At 43.0% G+C, this 17,843-nt stretch overlaps 1 protein-coding gene across 1 annotated transcript in view; it reads right to left on the bottom strand.

Annotated features, from left to right (window-relative positions):
- Acadl (acyl-CoA dehydrogenase long chain) overlaps positions 1 to 17,150 on the bottom strand; it is a 34,608-nt gene extending 17,458 nt beyond the window's left edge. The window contains exons 1-5 of the mRNA XM_028870056.2: positions 17,022 to 17,150; positions 8,496 to 8,651; positions 6,836 to 6,973; positions 5,120 to 5,284; positions 906 to 972 (exon numbers count right to left, since the gene is read on the bottom strand). Coding sequence (XP_028725889.1) covers positions 906 to 972; positions 5,120 to 5,284; positions 6,836 to 6,973; positions 8,496 to 8,651; positions 17,022 to 17,089 — 594 coding nt within the window. The 5' untranslated portion in view covers positions 17,090 to 17,150. The remainder of the gene's footprint in view (positions 1 to 905; positions 973 to 5,119; positions 5,285 to 6,835; positions 6,974 to 8,495; positions 8,652 to 17,021) is intronic.
- Between the last annotated feature and the right edge of the window lie 693 nt (positions 17,151 to 17,843).

Raw genomic sequence — 17,843 nt, 5'->3', positions numbered from 1 at the left:
TAAAATTCTATCATCTGCACTTTTATTGCTTAAGATCTCTTGAAACTTTCTGATATTTGTTTAAAACCTTTTCTCCCAATCTTTTCTTTTTTCCATTTTATTTTATGTGTTTGGGTGTTTTTTTTTTTTTTTTTTTTTCTGCGTGTCTGTGCACATGTATGCAGTACCCACAGAAGCCAGAAGAGGGCATCAGATTCCCCAGAGGTGGACATAACAGCCAGTTATAAGCCACCGCGTGGGTGCTGGGAACAGATCCTAGGTCCTCCAGAAGAGGGGCCAGTACTCTTAAGTGCTGAACTCTCTCTCCAGCTCCCTCTTAATCCTTTTTTATAAAATTTATTTACTTATTTGTTTGTTTACATACATGTGAAGTTCCTCCTCTATCTCTCTCCACCTTGTTCTTTGAAGCAGGGGCTCTCCTTAAACCTGGGGCTTGCATTTTCCCCCCTCTGCTAGTAGCCAGCAACCCAGTGATCCTCTTGTCTCTGTCTCCTTCAGGGCTGGGGTTAAAGGTGTGCATGGAACCACACCCACCTTCACCCAATCGTTCATCGGCATAGAGTTCGCCATTTATGTACCACTCTGGGGCAACAAACAACCTTATTTTCATTGCCATGGTCATCGTCACCTTTTTTCTGGGGCGGCGGCAGCAGGGGCGGGAGGAGGGGGATTTGTCAAGAGTTATTTGGAAGCTAAAAGCAGTGTTTGTGGAGGCTCAAGCAGCATGGAACACTTAAGAGTCGAGCTACAGACTCTGCCATATAAAAACTGTGGATTTCTTACTCCCTTGAAAACTCTAAAGCAATTCCTGTGTACGTCCTTAGATTGACCACAGCATCCACTGTGTGCAGTTCTTAGGCACTGGGACCCATGGCCTGCTTGCAAAGAGAAGCCCTTCCACACACCTTGCTTCCATTGAGAATCCAATCACTCCCAGACTTCTTGGCATTTGTTCTTACGCCCTGTAAGTCACTGTAAAGGAAAATAAAGGTCAATCAGTTGGTAATAACCAAATTATGCCAAAGCTAGTACGTAAAGTCTTGTTTGTGTATTAAAAGTCCTAATATTAGAAATGGTCCCAGAATTGCACTAAAAACACATCTGATGTATTTTAAAGATCTTACATAACCGAATATATGAAGATTGAATGAACTAATCAGACTTTGCATGAGCCACAGAAACCCAACTATGTTTAAGAACTCCAAACTAGACTACAGTGACATTAGGCCTTCTATCTCCCTAAATTATGAATCAAATGTACTTACCTGCTTTTATTTGGTTCTTATTACTATCTTTTCACTAAAAAATGTAGGCATTTAAAAGACAGGGGCTGGAGAGATGGCTCAGTAGTTAAGAGCACTTGCTGCTCTTCCAGAGGACCTGGGTGTAGCTCCCCAGAACCTATATGAGAGCTCACAGTCATCCATAAGTCCAGTTCCAATACCTTCTTTTTACCTTCATGGACACCTGTCATACATGTGGTATGCATGTATACATGTAGGCAAAAACAGTCATATAGATAAAATAAATCTTAAAAGTTAAACATTTTTCAACTGCCTTCCTCCTAACAAACCAACTCTAAAAGGAGTGCATCTTTCTAGATATTTCTATTTAAAATATGAAAAGGGGCTGGAGAGATGGCTCAGTGGTGAAGAACACTTACTGTCCTTCCCAGGACCCAAATTTGGTTCCCAGCATCAACATCAGGTGGCTCAAAACCACTTGTAACTCTAGCTTCCAGAGGACTCAATAACTTCTTCTGACCTCTGTGGGAATCTACATTCACAAGTACATACCCACCCACACATATGTACACATAATTTTAAAATAATAAAAATATTTTTTTAAAAACAACAGTGTTCCAAGAAGAAAATTATCCATTTACTTTTGGTCTTTGGAGACAAGATTTGATATGTAGTTCAGGCTGTCCTAGAACTCACTATGTAGCCCATCCTGACCTCAAAAAAAAAAAAAAAAAAAAAAAGAAGAAGAAGAAGAATCCTCCTGCCTCAGTCTCACTAGCGCTGGGATTTCAAGTGTGTCCCATGAGGCCTGGTCATCAAAAATAATTTATCTCCTGAATGAACATTCTTAAAATATACCCTTCTAGTATTTTTCAATGGATATAAACACACATATGTAATATATGTATTTTTTTTAAATAAAATTACAACTGTACATGATTTTGATCTTCATTTCTAGTATTTTTTTGTGTGATTATTTTTGTTTATTTGGTTTTTTGAGACAGGGCCTCTCTATTATGTAGCTCTGGCTGCCCTGGAACTTGCTTATAAACCAGGCTGGCCTTGAACTCACAGAGATTCACCTACTTCTGGTTTAAAGGCATACACCACACCCAGTATGGTAAGATAATTTTAATTTACATGCTTTTTTTAAATTACATGCTTTATTTAGTGTATGTCTGTGTGTGTGCATGCACACTACTACAGCATGCGTGTGGAGGTCAGAGGCCAACTTTTAGGAGTCAGTTCTCTTCCACCATGTGGGTCCTGGGAGGAGACCAAACTTAGGTTATCAGGCTTGGTGGCAGGCATCACTACCCAGTGAGCTGTGTCACCAGCCCAAGCATTAGTTTTTCATTTTCATTAATACTCTACAGTGAATAATAGCACAGTGTATAATGAATCCACATTACATTATTTTATGTGATCCTTGTATTTTTATACTTCAAGGTCCTTAAGAAAATTACTTTCTACTTTAGGTTAAATAATATTATTCACCCTCCCAAAGATACCAGGTCCTAAGGTGTAATACCTACAGTTACATCATCTGGAAAAGGAATCTGGCAAGTGTGGCTAACTTAAGGATTTTTGAGGCAGAAAGATTATCATGGATTATCCAGATAAGCTCTAAATATCACAGATAACCTTAGCAGAGGGACAGAATGGGAGGAGAGGGCAACCCTAGGTAATAAGCCAGTGAACCCTAGAAGTCACCAGGAAAAGAGAGGGGCAAGGAGTGAGTTCTTCCCTTTACCCTCTAGGGGGCGTATGGCCCAGCTAATATTTTGATTTGGGTCCAAAGATACTAAATGTGGATTTCTAGCCCCCAGAAATGTGAAAGAAACTCATTTAAAGGCTAAATAATGTTGACTTCTAATGATATAATTTTCACCATTAGGGTCAGTTCCTAAAATCTGTACGTGGGTTGTTAAAATAGTTGTTCGGAGACTGGAGAGATGACTCAGAGGTTGAGATCACTTGCTTCTCTTGCAGAGACCTGGGTTCAGTTCCCAGCACCCACAGCAGACAGACAGTGCACAACAGCAAGTCCAGCTCTAGGGAATCCCATGCCCTCTTCTGGCTTCCATGGGAATACACACACACACAGCATATATACACAGACACAAACATGTAAAACAAACAACAAAACCTGGTTGTTCCATGCAGGAACACACACAGGTTAAAAAAAAAAAAAAAGGTCATGAAAAAGGTTGGTAGCTTGACCTTTAAACTTATCATGTATGAATCGCTGAAAATGGCTTAAACATATACAACCTAGTAATGACAAGAACTCAGACCCTCATAATATCCTTGAGTTTCCCGGATTCTAACGTTGAGACTTAGGAGATTTCCAGAACACAACAGATCGGGTGCCATCATCTCCCAAATACAATTCAATCATCAATTTGCTGTATGTACTTCTTTTAAAAGACCTCCTTTCTCATTTTCTTCTTTCTCCTAACACGGGGACCATAGTAGTTCTCTATCTTATATGAATTATTATCACCGAATGAGAATTAATATGTGAGAATTAAGTGTGAGAACACTTACAAAAACCCACACTATGGTGCAAATGTACATAAGTGAATACAACCAAGTCTCCTGTGAGCACGGGCAGGGAAGGGCCGGCGAAACGGAAAGGTTTCCAGCAACTGCAAACATTTAAAAAAATTATCGCCGGGCGGTGATGGTGCACGCCTTTAATCCCAGCACTCGGGAGGCAGAGGCAGGCGGATCTCTGTGAGTTCGAGGCCAGCCTGGTCTACAAAGTGAGTTCCAGGAAAGGCGCAAAGCTACACAGAGAAACCCTGTCTCGAAAAACCAAAAAAAAAACAAAAAAATTATCATCAATCACCTTTATGACTGCGTGTATGTCAGTGTGTATGCCAGGGCATGCGCACCTTGGGGAGCTCATTTCCTCCTTCCATCTTTATGCACACTCCACTCAGGGTGACAGGCTTGCAACAAGAGCAAGCGCCTTTACCTGCTGAGTCACCTCACTGGTCCAGCCATGGCAACCCCCTCCTGTGGAGGCCAAATCTCAGAACAACGTGTTCAACCCATATCTGACATAAGGCAAAACCAACTGTGTCCCATCTTTTCGATTTCTGGCCTCTCATACATGTGTCCTTGTTTCTCAACCTTTTGACATTCCTCTTAACTCAAAATGTTTCTGTGTTTGCCCTCTCTTCTTTTCAAAATGCACAGCCTTGGCAGCCTGGGTCCAAGAGTTTCAAATAAGCATGTTTGAGCACAGTCCGCTCAACACATCCCACTTAAAAAACAAAACATCATGCTAAAGACTCACCTCACAGGCTGTCACTGTGTTTTCGTTACACCACATTGATATCTTGAACATGGCAGATATTGCAACTGCTTTGCCGTTACTTGTGTGCAACAATGCCTTGCTTTCTGACTGCAGTTTCACGTTGTGAATTACGCCGTGTCCACTTTCATCTTGCATACAGCTCAGAATCACTTATAAACTGCAACTGTCACCTAGTACCATAAGGGACGAGGGGAATTGGACCCAGGACCCCTATTCCCAGATACCCAAACCTACAGATAGTGCAAAGGGCCTATTATACACATGTGCACATACTTTAAATTTTAATTTCCAGATTATCTATAGAATCCAGGCCAGTGTAAATGCAACGTAAATTGCTTGCTGTGTTTTCTAGTGAATAATGACAAGAAAAATGCTTACGTGTTCGGTACAGCTGAAAATATTTTTTCCCAACTGTTTTCTATCTGAGATTATACAAATCCATGAACGCAGACCCCATACTTATGGAGAGCTGTGGAGTATACCTAGCAAACGTTTTCTGTTCCGATACAGCCTCTGAGGATTCGAACCCAGCGCCATGTAGACTCACCTTCCGGCACCAGGCTCTGTCATCGCTATGGCTCCGATGCACTTGCCCGCCGTCATCTGGGGGATGAAGTGCTCAATCTGCTCTTTTGTGCCATAATTTGCAATATAGGGCATGACAATATCTGAGTGAAGGCTGAAGCCAGGGCCTGTGCAATTTGAGTATGCTCTTAAAACAAAAAGAGAGGGAAACGGAACCATGACATAGCTAGTTGGCTGCTTTGAGGTTCTCTAATTTTCAATTTTACTGAATAACGTAAAGCATGAAAGGTCTCACTGGGCTGGGTGGTAACAGCCTGCCTTCCCATAAGCCTACGACCTTCCCAAATGCCACCTCTGTCTTTACTAACCTTTTAACTGTGCCTCTAACACAGCAGTGGTGCTCTAGGCTCCCCTCTGTAGGCACTCACTTGATGAACTAAGAGATAAAATACTGACGGCCTGCAATTATATTACCCTGACACTGCAACTGTCTGATTATGGAGAACAGCTTGGGGATATAGCCTAATGCAACTGCAGTCGATTTATGAACATCCGACTTTACTGTTTTCCTCGTAAAATTTATGATTAAGTCCCACTGCTTACAATTGTGTAAAATTATGTTCTTAAATACACATAAAATATTCTAAATTACTTATGTCGCATAATTTACAGATTGTCCCATTGTAGTACATTTAGACTGCATCACAATTTAGGGGGTTGTGGTCAGACCTAACAAGGACTCGAGAGCACAGCTTCCTCTTCTCCTAATAAACTATGTTCTTACAGGAAATTCCCCCAATAGCACCCTGGTGGGAGCATGTTCATTCACCCTTCCTATGCTTACATTTAAGTCCCAGACATGTTCATTTTTCTAATTCTTAATGCAACCAATGGTGAATGAATGTGTTACCTCCACAACTACCTTGTTATTATTGGGTATCAGGATTTGACCATTTTCACAAATTTTAAAGATAGGTGAAATGATAATTCCAAGTTAACATAATTTACGATCACCTGGCAGTGAGGAAGATCTGCTTTCATTAAATAAAATCTAAGTGCATTTCCCTTATGAAAAACTGTTGCTTCAAAATCTTCTGTCATTTTAGCTGAAATCTTTATGTATGTTTACAATGTAACTTTTGGCATATTTCAATGAAATATTTTTCCAATCTGCTATAAAATGGGGGAGGATGAAGAATTAAGCTATCTTTTTTAACTCTTCTTTTCTGTTTGTTTGTTTTTATTTTTTGAGACAGGGTTTCTCTGTGTAGTCTTAGCTGTGCTGGATCTAGCTAGCGCTGTTTACCATGCTGGCCTCGAACTCAGATCCATCTGCCTCTGCCTCCAGAGTGCTGGATTAAAGGCGTGCACCACTGGGCCTGGCAATTTTTGTTTTTTAAGACAGCTTCTTACTATGTAGCTCCAGCTGGCATAAAATGCTATGTAAAACACCCTAGCCTTGAACTCTCAGCAATCCTCCTGCTTCTGTCTCCTCCATGCTAGGGTTACAGGTAGGTAAGACACCTGGCCAGTCAACAGCATCTAGTTCAACAATGTAAAAGGACTTAAAAAGAATGGACTATCTTTCCACATCCAAGACCTCGTACACATGGATCATCTCCCATATTTTACTCTGAATTTTCAGTCTTCCAAGAACTCTAGAAAGTCTTCTCATGATCCCTTCAGGAAGGACAACTTACAAAACACAAGACTCCCCTTTCAATGTCTCTGTACTTACTGCTCTTCCCAAGTAACTGCTGTGGAAAAGAAGTCTCCACCGATCCCGCCGTGTTTCTCAGCGATGTTGACGCCGAGCAGGCCCTGCTTTCCAGCTTTCTCCCAGAGCTCTCTACTCACTTCTCCAGCTTTCTCCCATCTGCGAAACCAAACTTAAAGTCAGACAGACGTCCTGAAGATGATGTGAACGACCTCACGAGGAGCTTGAGGTTTGTGCAGGAACGCGTCCTTAATTTGAAGTAACAGACGGCACTGGCCAAGGCCTTTCCATGTGTAGCTGGGTCTTGTGTTATTTCTCTTTTTTTCCTTCCTTATCATTGCCATCTTCTGCCCCCTCTTGATCTACCCACTAGACCTGTAATTCATAATTTATAATTTCTCAAAAAGCTCTAGGGTACAAGCTTAGTTTTAGCACATAGCCATGAAATCTCCCTAACAGGACTTGTGAAGATTTTCCACATATTTCCTTAAAATACTGAATTTAAACTGGGCATGGTGGTGCATGCCTTTGATCCCAGCACTGTGAATGAGGCCAGCCCGGTCTACATGGAAAGTCCTAGGCCAGCCAGGGCTACATAGACCTCTCTCAAAAGAAAAGAAAAAAAATTCACAGAAGCTGTTTTTAAATAATACTTAAAACTCATTTGCAATGTAGTAAAATTAGTGACTTTTGAAACACAACAAAATTCTATTTTAATACAAATGAATTTCTTGTTCAGGGATGGGGGGTGGGGGTCATGGCTGAACTGGCTCAGTGGTTAAGAGTGCAGAACCTGGGTTCAATTCCTAGCACCCATACGTGGTTCACAACTATCCTTAATGGAAGTTCCAGAATGCACAGGACACGCAGAAATGCATTCTAGCAAAACACTCGCACACATAAACCTCTAAGACTTTTAAAACACAGCATCGGTGTAAAAATATTTAGAGGTGGGTGGCCAATGACCTACCAAGTAGCACTATGCTGATCTTTTTTTTTAAACATTTGCATACTTTAGTTCATAACAGAAAAAGAAAGACTATAAAACAGACTAAGGATTCGACAATTAACCATAAGTTTTGGGTTTTTTTGGTTTTGGGTTATTTTTTTTGTAATTCTTAGGTTCCCTTGTAAATCTACAAACTTTCTCGCTCTTGAATGCCACACTTTAAAAGGCCAAATGTGGTGGCACAAGCTTGGAGCCCCAGATACTCAGGCACCTCAGGAGACAATACTTGTGTCTGAGAATTCAAGACTTGGGGAACACAGTGATATATGAGGACTCAAAAAACTAAAACTCCTAATATTAACAGTAATAATCAAGTATTTACAAAACCTCGAAATCCTACCATAACTCAACAGTGTTATGGTAAAGAACAGTGAACAGAAAAAGAAAGCACTTTTTTTTTTTTTTAAATGTTAGGGCTTTTTTTTTTTTTTTTTCTTTTTTTGAGACAGGGTTTCTCTGTGTAGCTTTTCGCCTTTCCTGAAACTCACTCTGTAGCCCAGGCTGGCCTCGAACTCACAGAGATCCGCCTGGCTCTGCCTCCCGAGTGCTGGGAATAAAGGCGTGTGCCACCACCGCCCGGCACAAGAAAGCACTTTTTGCATCACGTGCACCGCATTCCAGAAAAGGGTCCTTTCCAGGTGTAACGTTCAAGTGGGGAAGGAGGGCACTTACTCTGTATGGTGAGGAATTACTTCTTCCTGAAAAAACTTCCTTACACTTTCCCGGAAAATGTCGTGCTCCGAGGAAAAGATTCTTCTGATTCCAATATCAGTTAATTTTTTAGCAGAAGGGGTTTCCAGACGTGCCTCTGCTCCAGAATGAGAGCATCTTAAGGAAACAAAGCAGTAAGAGAATTAAATCAACCGTTAGTTACTCCTTATACCCAAATGAATGCCAGTGAACAACATAGACCCCTGAGATAGGTGGCCCTTAGGACCTCCTTGCCTCCCAGCCCGTCTCAGAATCCTCCTGGACCCCCTGCCCTCCTGCCACAGCCGAAGAGAAAAGAGCACTCCATCACAATTCAAGTCTCCATTCTGAAATCTGCAAGGTGAACCTCGCCTAGCTCGAACCACAGATGTGAGCTGAGGTGAGTATACTGTTTCCAAACAGTATATGGACTACACTGCCTAAAAGCCAAACAGTACAATAAAATAACTGTGGTAAATTTTCATGTCACACACAACTTCTAAAACAATGCCAACCCTCCCAAAGTAGCAGTGTATCCAGAATCACAATTCCAAACAGCAGAGGCATAAGATGTGGACTGGTAATGTCGCTGTCACACTGTAGTATCGATCAAAATGTCCACTGGGGTCCATTGGAATGTCAATCAAAATGCTCAGCGAGACTCTGTGTGGATCTGTACGGAATTCTTTTTTTTCGTTTGTTTGTTTTTTGAGACAGGGTTTCTTTGTGTAGCTTTGCACCTTTCCTGGATCTCGCTCTGTAGACCAGGCTGGCCTTGAACTCACAGAGATCCGCCTGCCTCTGCCTCCCGAGTGCTGGGATTAAAGGCGTGCACCACCACCGCCTGGCTTGTATGGAATTCTTTAGGATGTTCATCAGACACTTGGCTCTCCCCTTCATCCCTCTCGTTCTCCACATCCCTCAGGGAAGATAAAATGACTTTTTATTAGTTCCCTCAGTTCAGTTGTATTCTGGGTTTTATTTGTTTCTAGTTCCCCTTAGGAGGACAGCCCTTTGCACATCTTCAAACTCACACCTGAATAAAACTTTTTTAAACAAAAAATTATTTTATTTGAAAACAAAAAACATGGGTTTTAAGAACAGGGTCAGTCCATTCACCCTGGTGGTGACTTTGACCTTCATTCACCATGCTGTGAACAATGATTCCCATGCCTGCCACTGTGTTCTGGTCCATGCATTCAGGATGGCACGGGAGCTGGTTTCAGTAGGTATTCTGGATCCTTCTGGGACTCTCAGGGAGAGGCACACATCCCATTCACTTGTTCCAAGCAGTTGTCAGAGGATACAAAGCCCACCACGAGGTAGCCAATGAACTCCAGAGAGCCAATGAGGGGCTTAAAGATCTTCCAGTCTGAGTTAGAAATTAGTAACTCTGTTTTGTAAAGGTCAAACCATTTGTCACACAAGAGGTTGGCCACCATGCTAATGAGGGTCTAAGGCTTGATCCTCTTTCACAGCACGCAGGTGATGGGCAACATGGCTGCAGACCTGGCCAGTCACCAGTGGAAGGGATGTTCTGGAAGTCTGTGGCTATCCCATGAGGCTGAATACCAACACCTCTGCATACTGCAAGAGACACAAAGTTCTTCCCTTTTAAGGCCATGTTGAGACCTCTGTTATGGGGCACGATAAGCATCAGTGCTCACTAGCTGCCCTCAATCTCATTGCTACTGCAATTCTAGTAAATAGCTCTTGGTGTTCACTGTACCAATGCAGGGGCTCTAAAATAAGTTAACACATATTAAAATGCGGAGAAAAGTGTTTTCTGCTGTGTGTTAAGTTCTAACTTAGGGTTCTCTCTTTCTGGGGTGGGCCTTGTTTTTTTCTTTAGTCTTTTTCTGGAAAAGATCCATTTTTTTTTCTAGTTCCACCCATTTGCCTTCAAATTTCCTGATGTCTTTATTTTTCACAGCTGGGTAATACTTCATTGTGTAAATGTACGTTTTCTTTATCCATTCCTTGGTTGAGGGGCATCTAGGTTGTTTCCAGGTTCTGGCTACTACAAATAAGCTGCTATGAACATGGTTGAGCAAGTGTCCTTGTGGGATGATTGAGCATCCTTTGGGTATATGCCCAAGATATGGTATAGCTGAGTCTTGAGATAGATTGATTTCCAGTTTTCTGAGAAACCACCACACCAATTTCCAAAGTGGCTGTACAAATTTGCACTCCCACCAGCAATGGAGGAGTGTTCCCCTTGCTCTACATCCTCTTCAGCATGAGCAGTCACTTGTGTTTTTGATCTTAGCCATTCTGACAGGTGTAAGATGGAATCTCAGAGTCATTTTGATTTGCATTTCCCTGATGGCTAAGGATGTTGAATATCTCCTTAAGTGTTTCTTAGCCATTTCAGATTCTTCTGTTGAGAATTCTCTGCTTAGATCTGTACCTCATTTTTTTAATTGAATTATTTGGTTTGTTGATATCTAGTTTCTTGAGTTCTTTGTATATTTTGGAAATCAGCCATCCCTCTGTTGGATGTGGGTTTGGTGAAGATCTTTCCCCATTCTGTAGGTTGCCATTTTTTCCCTATTGACAGTGTCCTTTAACTTACTGAAACTTTTCAATTTCATTAACTGTCAATCTTAGTTCCTGTGTGATTGGTGTTCTGTTCAGGAAGTTGTTTCCTGTGCCAGTGCATTTGAGATTATTTCCCACTTTCTCTTCTATCATGTTCAGTGTATCTGGATTTATGTTGAAATCTTTGATCCACTTAGACTTAGGTTTTGTGCAAGGTGATATACATGGCTCTATTTGTATTCTTCTACATGCTGACATCCAGTTAGACTAGCACCATTTGTTGAAGATGCTTTCTTTTTCCCATTGTATAACTTTGGCTTCTTTATTAAAAACCAGATGTCCATAGGTATGTGCATTTACATCTGGGTCTTTGGCTCAATTCCATTGATACACCTGTCTGTTTTTATGCCAATACCATGAGGTTTTTATTACGGTAGCTCTGTAGCAGAGCTTGAAATCAGGGGTGGTGATACCTCCAGAAATTATTTTATTGTACAGGATTGTTTTAACTATCCTGGATTTTTTGTTTTTCCATATGAAGTTGAGTATTGTTCTTCTGAGGTCTGTAAAGAATTGTGTTGGGATTTTAGTGGGGATTGCATTGAATCTGTAGATTGCTTTGGGTAAGAAAAAGATCCATTTCTTAATTACATAACTAGAGTTAATGACTTAAATTTCTTATGAGCTTTTGATTAAAAAATTAATACTTGTCTCTAAAACAAGTTAATACCTAAACCAGATAAAGATCCAACAGAAAAGTTAAAGACCAAGCCCTTGAAGAACACAGACCCCATCATGGTAAAAGCCAGAGAAGCTAGGAATAGAAGACCATATCTCAGGATGTTGAAGGTTATCAATGACAACTTACAGCAAGCATCATGAGACTCTAAAGACTCCACCAAAAAAAAAAAAAACAACCCACAACAACAAAAAACAAACAAACAAAAAAACAACAAAAAAAAACCTTCTCAGAGATAATAAACACTTTCATCGAAGTAGCAAGATAGAAAATTAACACACAAAATTCAGTGGTTTCCTATATGCCAATAACAAATATACTGAAAAAAAATCAGGAAAACAATCCCATTCATAGTACACACACACACACACACACACACACACACACACACACACACACACTTAGGAATACACTTAACCAAGGAAATAAAAGATGTCTACAATGTAAACTTTAAGACACTGAAAAATGAAACCAAAGACACCAGAAGATGGAAAGACCACCTATGTTCATGGCTCAGGAGAATTAATCTTATGAAAATGGCTATCTATCTTTATCAAAAAGCAATCTACAAATTCAGTGCAACCCCAACAAAAATTCCTGGGCTATTCTTCAAAGAGATAGAAAAAAATGTTAAAACTTATATGGAGGGGAAAAAAAATTATATGGAGGCACAAAACACCAAGGTTGGCCAAAGTAGTCCTGAACAGAATACTGCTGTAGGTGTCACCACCTCTGACCTTGTTAGAGGACAGAGCCACAGTGATAGAAACAGCCTAGCCATGGCAAAAGAACACACAGAGAGAGAACAATGGAGTGTGGGATGCCAGCGAAGTGCAGGCAACTCCAGCTACCTGATCTCTGGGGAAGATGCCAAAAGTCTACACTCGGGGAAAAGACAGCATCTTAGGAACCCATACCGAGACTGAAACTAGATTCTTATCTCTGACCCTGCACAAAGCTAAACTCCAAATGGATCAAGCACTGTGATGTAAGATCTGATGTCCTGAGGCTCCCAGAGAAAAAAAGTAGGAGGTACGCTTCGACACACAAGTATGGCTAAGCCTTTTCAAAATAGGACTTTGGTAGCACGGAGCATAGGGAATAAGATCAACTACCAACAAATGTGACCCCGTGGAACTAAAATGCTTCTGTTCAGCAAAGAAAACTGCCAATCAAGTGAAGAGGCAGCCCACAGAAGGGAGAAAATCTTTGCCAACTCTCCATCTGACAGAGGCTTAGTGTCCAGAATGTACAAGAAGCAGCCAAGCAACCCAATTACAAAATGGGCTATGAAACAGAATAGGAAGATCTCAAAAGAAGAAACACCTAAAAAGTAAACACCTAAAAAAAGTGTTCAGCGGCCTTAGCCATCAGGGGAAAACAGATTAAAACTATTTTAAAATTCTACCTCACCTCAAGTCATCATGGCCATCAAGAATAATACAACATGATAAGCTGGGAGTGGTGATATTGCCTTTAATCCCAGCACTCAGGAGGCAGAGGCAGGAGGAGCTCTGTGAGTTTGAGGCCAGCCTGGTCTACGGAGTGAGATCCAGGACAGCCAGGGCTTTACACAGAGAAACCCTGTCACGAAGAACAAAAACAAACAAACAAAGGAGACTACAAAATGACAATTAACCCTTGCTGGGATGTTGGGAGTGTAGAATAGTGAAGCCACTTTGGAAAACAGTGTAGAGGTTTCCTGAAAGGAAAATAGTAAGAGAGAGACAAAGAGAAAACTAGAAACGGAACTGCCATATGACCCAGCCATACCACTCCTGGGCATGTACCCAAAGACGCTGTATCCTATCACAGATTTTTTTCTTTTAATTTATTTCTATTTTATATCTTGACTGCACCAGTTTCCCCTTCCTCCTCTCCTTCCATCCCTTCCCCTCCCCACCCCTCCTCTGTTTCTGTTCTGAAAGGGGCAGGCCTCCCATGGGTGCCAACAGAGCATGGCATATAAAGTTGAGGTAGGACTGAGCACCTCCCCTTGTATTAAGGCTAGGCTGGGCAATCCAGTATGAGGAGTAGGTTTCCAAAAGCCATCCAAAGTGTTAGGGACAGCCCCTGATCCCATTGCTAGGTGTCCCACAAGTAGACCAAGCTATACAACTGTCACATATATGTAGAGGGCCTGGGTCGGTCCCATGCAGGCTCCCTGGTTGTTGGTTCAGACTCTTGAGTTCCGACGAGCCAGGTTAGTTGATTCTTGTGATGTCATTGACCCCTCTCAGTCCTATCGTCCTTCCTCCCTCTCTTCAGCAGGATCCCCTGAGCTTGGGCTAATGTTTGGGTGTGGGTCTCTGCGTTTGTTTCTGTTAGTTACTGGATGAAGCTCTCTGATGATAATTGGGGTAGTCACCAATCTGATCACAAGAAATCAGGCTACCTTATCCACTATTACTAGGGGCCTTAGCTGGGGTCATCCTTGTAGATTCGTGGGAGTTTCCCTTGCATCAGGTTTCTACCTGACCTTGAAATGCCCCACTTTTCCAGTCATCTCTTTCAGTACTCTTTCCCTCCATCCACGCCCCCAACCCGATTCCTCATGTTCCCATCTCCACCCACCCACAGTCCACCCAAGAGCTCTCTTCCATTTCCCCTTCTCAAGGAGATCCATGTATTCCCCCATGGGCCATCCTTGTTACTTAGCCTCTCTGAGTCTGTGGATTGTTGCATGGTTATCCTTTATATCTAGAATCCACTTATGAGTGAGTAAATACCATGTTTGTCCTTCTGAGTCTACCTCACTCAGAATGATCTTTTCTAGTTCCATCCATTTGCCTGCAAATTTCCTGATGTCATTAATTTTAACAGCTGAGTAGTACTCCATTGTGCATATGTAGTACATTTTCTTTATCCATTCTTCAGTTGAGGGGCATCTAGATAGTTTCCAGGTTCTGGCTATTACAAATAAAGCTGCTATGAACACAGTTGAGCAAGTGTCCTTGTGGTATGACTGAGCACCCTTGGATATATGCCAAAGAGTGGTATTGGCTGGGTCTTGAGGTAGATTGATTCCCAACTTTCTGAGAAACCGCCATATAGATTTCCAAAGTATCACAGAGATTCTTACACACCCACATCCATTACTGCTGTACTCACAACCACCAGAAAATGGAATGAGCCTACATGTCCATCAACCGATGAAAGGATGCTGAAAATATGGTGACTATATTAAGTTGCTTTTCTGTTGCTGTGATAAAATGCCATATCCATAGAAGAAAGGATTTTGGGGGCTTATACTTCTAGAGGAATGAGGGTCTTTCACCATCTTGGCAGGAAAGCATGGCTGTGAACAGGTGGTTGGGGCAGGAAGCTGAGATCTCGCATCTTGACCCACAAGCACCAAGAAGAGAAAGCAGACTGGAAATGTCTACAGACACCCCACCCCGCCCCCGCCCCAGTGACTTTCTTCCTACAGTAAGGCCACACCTCCTAAACCTCACTGGAGGCACCTACCTCATGACCAAATTTTCAAAAGGTCAGAGAGAAGAGGTCACAAGACCTGCAGGTGGCCTCACATATCTCGACCACGTCATATCAATTAGATAAAAGTTTACTTTAGATTACTATTCGATAAACACTGTAAAGTACACGTTTTTTCCTTACAGATTTCCCATACATTGGTTTTTCCCTTCATGTCAAAGCAATGCTGGGATTGGGATACGATGCTTCTTAGATTCAGACGAAATCATTTACCAATGTAGAGACAGAACTTGTGTGTAAGCCTGCCTGGGTTTTAAAATATTACATGAAAATTTCTGAAATATTTCTAAGCGCAGAGAAAGAAACGCACCAAGAGTAAACACTTTCCAGTTCAGTTAAAGGCGCTGAAAGGAGTGTGCGGAGGGCAGAAACCGAAACATTTACTTGGCAGCTGAGTTTGTTGGAACATCTATTTTCAGTTTTGAGACACCTGTACTGAATAAACCAACAAGCTACTGGTTAGTTTCTTTTTAGTTTTCTCTGCCTTTTAAGTCAGGGTCTCACTAAGTAGCTCAAACCAGACTTCAAATTCGTCATGATCCCCCCCCCCCCCGCCTCTGTGCTACCACTTTATAGCCTCATTTACATAAAAAAAAGCAAGAAACTAAATGAAACCAACCACTAGCACCCTCAGCCTCTGGGAGCTGGCTTAAGTACTTGCTCTTGGCTCCGCCTCTCTCCATAAACGCTGAATCAGACGGCGTTTCAACAAGATCGTTGATCATTATGCTCATAAAAGTTTAAGAAACCCGTGAAGATAAAAATGTAGCTCCTGACTCATTATTTTCCAATAGTCTCTTTAAGGTAGTTCCTCCCCCCCCCGCCCCCCTCCCGTGAATCAAAATAAGATCATTTGGGGGTTCTCTAAACTTAAGAGCGCAAAGCCGACCTGATCAAAAGGCAGAACATCACTTCCTCAGTGTATTCTGTACCATAGAAAGCATTCTTAAAGTCCTAGGAACTTTTCTCCCCCACCCCATGGGTAAGCATTACCACAACACTTTATGATACTTCACAACAATGTGCTAATTAGCTCATTTAAATGCCCCGCCACCCTAATTAACAAAGCTTTGAGCTTCCAGTTTGCTTTATCCAGTGAATGGATTTTAGGAGAGGTAAAACTTTTGATCTCAGCGTAAAGACCCTTAATAGTCTCTAAAGCCCTTGGGAGCTGCCCATTAATCCCTCTACATTTAATGAGTTCTAAGGATTTGCTAATAAAGCTACAGCTAATTTATCAGATGGGGCCCTCGCCTGGAAGCTGGAGTCGAAATTAGTATTGTTGCAACCCCGTCTTCCGGTCCGCGCCTCCGCACCCGGAGTCCCAAGTTCACTGTCAGGTTTGATAAGTCCCCAGCTCTGGTTCCAACTGGGCCAAAGGCTGCGGCTACTCGGTGGCAGCGCGCCCAAGGGGTGACCGCCCCCGCTTCGGGGCAACAACTTTGAAAGCAAGTTCCCGTGACACCGGGTAGGACGCGGGGCGGGCCCCGGGCCCCGAGCGAGCATTCGGCCGAGCCTTGTCTTCTGGGGCCCCGCGGCCCGTGTTGGGGAGCGGGTGGTGACACCCCGAGGTCTCCGCGCCGCGGAGGGCAGCCCCAGGTTCCGGAGAGACGATCCGGGCCGCCTCGCCCTGCCCCGGCCGCGACATTCCCGGCTCGGCCGTGGCTCCCCACACCCCACCACTGCACGCTGCGACCCGGGCTGCCCGCACCCCAGGCTGGCCCCGCACTCACCGGGCGGAGGGCGGCGGGCGTGGCGCGGAACGGAGGCGCAGGGAGCGGAGGAGCAAGCGCGCAGCCATGGCGGGACACCGGGCGGGCGGAGGACTGGGCTCGGGCTCTGCAGCGGACGCGGGCGGGACGGAGGGACGGCGGGGCGGCGGCGGGACGGCAGGACGGCGGGGCGGGCCTCGGGGGACAGCCAACTGCCGGCCGCAGGGCGGGGCCGCCAGCTCGGGCGGGGTCTGCGCCTAGCCCGCCCGCCTGCCCCGTGCGCCTTCCGTCTGTCCTGCCGCAGGGCTGAGCAGGGGTCCCCGAGAAGGTCCTGGACACTCCGTGGAGCATCCAAACACCCCAAAGCTCCGCACGGCGATGTGCATGACATTATTTTCTAATGTTGGAAGGCTCACTTCACATAGACAACTATGGGAATACTCTCTGTAAAGGATTGTGCCTTTTTGTTTTGTTTTGTTTTGTTCTTGAAAAAGTTTGTAGCTACCCTATGGGGGGAAAAATATAAATATATTTGATATGGAAAAAAAAACCTCAACAATTGATTCAATTATCCAATAGTACTTGAACTCGTATAGGGTCGTTTCTTTTTCTTTCTTTCTTTTTTTTTTTTTTTAAGTTTAATGACATTTGTGGCAATTAAGTGTATGAATTTGACCTTTTGTAATGGGGAATGCCTGAAAGGTTTTGAACTCTAAAGAACGTCCAGCCAGATTAGATTTCTAAGGAGGCAAAGTAAGGGGGCTTTCTTTAAGTCAAGGAGAAGAGCCACTGAATCTGAAATAATGGAATAGTGAAATGGAAAGGTGCTTTGTGTTAGAAGTC

This window comes from Peromyscus leucopus, chromosome 13 (assembly GCF_004664715.2).
Source record: "Peromyscus leucopus breed LL Stock chromosome 13, UCI_PerLeu_2.1, whole genome shotgun sequence".
Taxonomy (NCBI): Eukaryota; Metazoa; Chordata; class Mammalia; order Rodentia; family Cricetidae; genus Peromyscus; species Peromyscus leucopus.
The sequence above is the reverse complement of the archived record's forward strand: the minus strand, read 5'-3'. Positions and strand labels throughout refer to the sequence as shown.